At 36.3% G+C, this 6,284-nt stretch overlaps 1 protein-coding gene across 1 annotated transcript; it reads left to right on the top strand.

The window, feature by feature from the left end:
• Positions 1 to 3,286: 3,286 nt before the first annotated feature.
• On the top strand, positions 3,287 to 6,284 carry LOC138895604 (uncharacterized). Its single transcript, XM_070180312.1, has 3 exons — positions 3,287 to 3,443; positions 5,672 to 5,816; positions 6,062 to 6,284. The coding sequence occupies exons 1-3, from the start codon at positions 3,287 to 3,289 to the stop codon at positions 6,282 to 6,284; spliced, it is 525 nt and encodes a 174-aa protein (XP_070036413.1).

Genomic DNA, 6,284 nt, shown 5'->3' with positions numbered 1-6,284 from the left:
CCAACACTTTTCACATTGGAAAGTGCGTATGGAAACCTATACAATGTCATACGACATCAAAGTATGGTGTGTGATGAAAAAGGAAAATCTTCCAATTCCTCCAAAGAAGGATAAAGACGCTGAGATCATAGTATCATCTGATCCTCTAGACTTAGATGATTACACTGAAGAGCAAGAAGTTGTTATTCAAGTGAATGCTAAGGCTAAAAATCTTATATACAACGTCATAAGTGGTGAAGAGTATGATAAGATATCAAGTTATGAAACTACTAAAGAAATGTGGGACAAGTTAGAAGTCACATATGAAGGAACCAGCAAAGTGAATGAAACAAGGATAAATCTCTTTGTTCATGACTATGAACTATTTCAAATGAAAGACGGAGGATCAGTTGAAGAAATGTTCTCTCGATTCAGCAAAATTCTTGGGGACTTGAAATCATTTGGTAGACCAATAAGAAATGGAGAACATGTCAGAAAAAGTCTAAGCAGTCTACCCACTATTTGGCAACCCAAAGTTATTGCTCTTGAATGTCAAGACCTCGACAAGATATCATATGATAAACTCAGAGGCGATCTGATTGCTTTTGAGAAAACACACTTAGATAGGAAAGTTCATCAAGAGAAAAGGAAAATAGTCGCATTTAAAGAAACTGTGGCTGAATGAAAAGAAGAAGAAGAAGAAGAAGAAGAAGAAGAAGAAGAAGAAGAAAAAGGAGGATGAGGAGTAGGAGGAGGAGGAATAGAACAAGATGAAAACATAGCTATGCTCTCCAAAGTCATGACAATCATAATGAGGAGGAACATGAATAATAGAAGAGGCAAGACGAACTTCAGAAAGGGAAGATGTGAAACGAAAATAACAAAATGATGGAAGATGCTATGAATGTGGAAAACACTGACATATTCAAGTAGAATGACCTGAAGTGAAAAAGAAACTCAGCAGAAACTTTCAAAAGAAAAAGTCTTTTGGAGCATGGGGTGATGAAGAAAAATCTGATCATGAAGAAATTGCCAACATGGACTTCATGGCTATAAATGATGACACTGATGAAAACTCAAGTGAGTTGGGTCTCATGGCAGATGAGGGACCCATTGAAGTACATTCTCCTATGTATCCCAAATGTATTGAACTTCAAGAATTTATTGATATTAGTCTTGTTGACATTGAGAAGGTCCTAAATGAGCTTTGAAATATTCAACAAGAAAAGAAAGACTGGGCTCTGAAACTTGAAGTATGTGAAATGGAAAAAGACATGCTTCAAGAAGAAATTCATGAACTTCAACTTCAACTGAATGGATTGAGAAAATTCACCAGTCACAGTTCCATCAGATCTAACCAGTCAACTCCTCGTAACAATTCATTTAGGGCGAGAACTCACACTACATGCATTCATTGTGGTAAAATAGGGCATAAATCTAACCATTGCAGGTTAAGAGATAAGACTTTTGAAAGTCCTATCAATCCATCTTGTTTTTATTGCGGAAAACCTGGTCATATCTCCAATCTTTCCAGGTTCAAAAATGACAAAAGATGGGTTTGGCGACCCAAGGCCTCTAACCAGGCTAACAATGAGAACACTAACCGTCCAGGACCTAAGCAGGCTTGGGTACCTAAAAATAAGTAATTTATTTTTGCAGGAATACCGCAAGAAGAATTAAAAAGGAAAATGGTATCCCAATAACACGTGTTCCAGACACATGACATGTGACAAACAATTATTCAAATCTGTCACTAAGCTCGATGGTGGATCTGTCACTTTTGGAGACAAATCAAAAGGAAATGTAATTGGAGTACGAAGAGTTCCCCTCAGCTCATCATGTGATGTAGATGAGGTCTACTTAGTAGATGAACTTGGTTACAACCTGCTTAGCATCAGTCAACTATGCGACAATGACTATGAGGTTCGTTTCAAAAAATATGATTGGTTCATTGAAGACGAATCTGGTAAAATTATTCTATCTGGAAGTAAAGATAGAAATGTCTATACTCTTAGAAATATTGACAGTCTATGGAATCAAATTAGTTTAGCTTCAATGATTGATGATCCCTGGTTATGGCATAGAAAGCTTGGTCATGCTAGCATGTATACTTTCAAAAACATTCCAAACGTGATCTTGTCACTAGTCTTCCAAAACTAGATTTTTCAAAAGATCAAATTTGTGATGCATGTCAATTAGGAAAACAAACTCGTTCATCTTTTAAAATCAAAAACATTGTTTCTACGACAAAACCTATTCAACTTTTGCATATGGATCTTTTTGGTCCAACCAGAACTGCTAGTATTGGTGGTAGAAAATATGCCTTTGTTATTGTAGATGATATTTCTTATTTCACCTGGGTTATTTTTCTGAGTCATAAAGATGAAGCACTAAGGAATTTTGAGGTCTTCTATAAGAAGGTACAACGTGAAAAAAGATATTGCATTTCTTCTATAAGAACTGACCATGGAGGAGAGTTCGAAAGTAAAGCCTTTGAAAACTTCTGTAATGATCAAGAAATTTCTCACAACTTCTCTTCCCCAAGATTACCTGAACAAAATAGAGTGGTAGAACGTAAGAACAAAACCTTGCAAGAAATGGCAAGAACCATGATTGTGGAAAACTCTCTCCTACACCACTTCTGGGCAGAAGCTGTAAGCACTACATGTCATATCATTAACAGATGCCTGATTCGATCCATTCTTAAAAAGATTCCATATTAGCTATGGAATGGTAAGAGACCCAATATCAATTATTTTCATCTATTTAGCTGTAAATGCTCCATTCACAATAATAAAAAGGACAACCTTGTTAAGTTTGATCCAAAAAGGGATGAAAGTATTTTTCTTGGATATTCTCCCTCAAGTAGAGTATATAGAGTATTCAATAAAAGAACTTTATGTATTAAGGAATCCATTCATGTTATTTTTGTGGATACTAACCCTCGCTTAAGGAATGAAAAACTTCCTGAAGATGAGGAAATTTCTATTGTCCTAAAGTCTGTTGTTACAGGAAAGGACAGTCACGATGAGGTGACCAATCAGCAAAATTAGTCAACTGAGGAGCACATTGAAATCCAGGAACCATCTTCTGCTGAGCAATCAACTATATTGGAAAAACAACAGTCATAGGTGTTCCAAATGAATGAAAAAGTGAACCTGGATATCCCCACAAGTTCATCATCGGAAATCCACAAGAAGGTATCACTACCAAAAGATCTCAAAAGCTCAACTCACACGTGGCCTTAATATCACAACTTAAGCCAAAAAAGGTTGAAGTTCTCAAAGATGACTACTAGGTCAAAGCCATGAAAGATGAACTTGATCAGTTTGAAAGAAATAAAGTGTGGGACTTGGTTCCAAAACCATTCAATGCTTCCATCGTAGGAACTAAATGGGTTTTCGAAAATAAGCGGAATGAATCTGGTCAAGTAGTTTATAACAAAGCAAGACTAGTCGCCCAAGGTTACTCATAACAAGAAGGAATCGACTACGATGAAACATTTGCTCCTCTAGAAAGATTAGAATCTTTCGAATACTACTTGCTTTTGTTGCTCATAAAGGATTCAGGCTATTTCAAATGGATAAAAAGCACCTTCCTAAGTGGATATATCCCTGAAGAAGTATATGTGAAACAACCTCCTGGCTTTGTAAGCAATAGTTTCCCAAACCATGTATTCAAGTTGTCAAAAGCTTTATACGGACTCAAACAAGCCCCCCGAGCTTGGTATGAAAGACTAAGCTCTTTTCATCTAAATCAAGGCTTCAAACAAGGTAATATCAATACAACTCTGTTTATTTAGCGTTCAAATTCAGTTAATCTTATTACTCAAATTTATGTAGACGATATTATTTTGGAAGTTCTAACTCTGTATTATGTGAAGAATTTGCTCATATTATGAAAGGAGAATTAGAAATGAGCATGATAGGAGAGCTAACTTTCTTTCTTGGATTACAAATCAAGTAATCTTCCAAAGGAATCTTCATTAGCCAAACCAAGTACATCAAGGAACTCATAAAAAAAGTTTGGAATGGAGAATGTAAAACCCATTGGAACTCCAGTGAGTCCAACAACAACTCTTGAAGAGGACAAGAATAGAAAAAGTGTGGATGAAATGATGTATGGAGGAATGATTGGATCCCTAATGTATCTCACGACTCGTCGACCGGATATAATATTCAGTATTTGTAAGTGTGCAAGATTTCAGTCGGTTCCATAGGAATCTCATTTGACTGCAGTTAAATGTATCATTAGATACCTCATTGAGACCACTAAATTAGGCTTATGTTATGCTCATTCTAACAATTTTGATTTATAAGGTTTTTCAGATGCAGATTTTGCAGGTGATAGGACAAATAGGAAAAGCACTAGTAGCACATGCAAACTACTGGGAAATGCTCTAATTTCCTGGCATAGCAAGAAATAAAATTGTGTTGCCTTGTCAACTACTGAAGCAGAGTATTTAGATATTGGAAGATGCTGCATACAAATTCTTTGGATCATGCATCAACTTCTCGATTATGATTTAATTTACTTCTACTCCTATTTTTGTGATAATACAAGTGCTATAAGTCTGTCAAAAAATTTTGTGCATCATTCTTGGGCAAAACATATAAAAATTAAGCATTATTTTATTCGTGATCATATTGCAAAAGGTGATATTTTATTAGAGTTCATTAGCACTGAGTCCCAACTTACTGATAGTTTTACAAAATCGCTTTTGGAAGAACGATTTTGTCTACTGCGTAAAAAGATCGGTATTATGTCTATTGCATAAAAAAATCCTTTGTATCTTTGCAAAATATTTCACTTCCTTTTTGAGTTTTCTTAATTTATGGGTTTATTAATTTGATGTGAGTGCAATTATTACCTTCCATTAATGCTGCCGAAGCAACTCCTCGGAAGTGTCACTTCAATCTGAACCTACCATTTCCTCTAACCGATGCAACCCTTCAATCTTCCAAGAGCCTAGTTAAGTATCCTCCTCTTCTCTCATTTTCCATCACTTTTCACCAACTCCTCTACCATGGCTAAGAGAAACCTCTCATCCTCCACTGCTACAAGACGAAGCATACGGTTTCAAAAATCCCAAAATCCTGAAAAAACCATCGACCTTGAATCATACCATGACTCAGACCCTCTCAAAATCGTTAATAAAAGCAGTGACTCATCGGAAGATCTATCTCTGATTATGGAAGAAGGAACCGAGAAGAAGGTATCAACAACAACTAGTTTTATTATGGGACAACTCATGATGTTCATATCAATCTATTATGCTCCTCTGCATCTAGCATTGGTTAGACATCATACAATAATTGTCCCCTTTCGAAGCACTTTCTGTTTCTAGATATAAAGGGACTTTCTCGCTTGTTTAGTAAATTCATGTTTTTGGCCTTATCTTGCAGTGATCAAAAGGAGGAATCCACCCAAGGAGAGGCTCGCATCTGATTAACTAGTTGGTGAGGCAATAGCTTACCAAGGTGACGATCAGTAGCTGGTCCAAACCTATAAGCCAGAAAAAAGTAGGAAAAAGACCCATGGATCAAACCCCAAAAGGCCTGCATGCAAGAAAAAGGAAGTGGAAAGCACTGATTTTGGGCCAGAGGATAAACTGATCTTGTAGTGATTTTAATTTTTGATTTTCAATATTTCTCTCCTCTGTTTGATACTGTTGGAAATTCTGTGTATGAAGAACCTGTGGGGATGTTTTATGCAAATTTGTTTGTTAATGAAAAAGATGATTTGGAGTCAATGGTCCTAGGTACTCGTATTGTTCTTGATGCTTATCAATTTGAGAAGATTTTTTCTGCTAAGTTTCATGGATATGATATTTTTGTGTAAAACTCTTGGCCAAAAAGACTTTGAAGTTACCTTAGAAGAGGTAAAAGTTTTTCTGTCTGAAAACCCTCCTAACATTGGTCCTAAAAGTCTTAAGTTTGAACACCGTGTGTTAACCTACATGATTGCTACTACTCTTCTTCCTAGGATTGGGTCTCTCAGTACTTTGACTATTAGGGATATCTTTGTTCAATACTGCCTTGTGAATAATCAAAGGCTAGACTGGTTTGTGTGGATTCGTTAGTATTCTTGAAAGTATGAGGGACATATCTTCTTCTTCTGCTGCTTGTTTACCTTATGGCCTGCTCATCTCACATATGTTTGAGGTTATAAAGGTTGATCTGGCACCTTTTTCTCCTAAGTACATTTCAAGCACCTATGATAAGACAACCTTTGCTATGATGGGCTACACCTTAAGTGACGATGGATGGTTCAGACGTGCCAAGATTGAAAGCACTCCAGTATAG

The sequence above is a fragment of the Nicotiana tomentosiformis genome, chromosome 7 (genome assembly GCF_000390325.3).
Source record: "Nicotiana tomentosiformis chromosome 7, ASM39032v3, whole genome shotgun sequence".
NCBI lineage: Eukaryota > Viridiplantae > Streptophyta > Magnoliopsida > Solanales > Solanaceae > Nicotiana > Nicotiana tomentosiformis.
The sequence above is the reverse complement of the archived record's forward strand: the minus strand, read 5'-3'. Positions and strand labels throughout refer to the sequence as shown.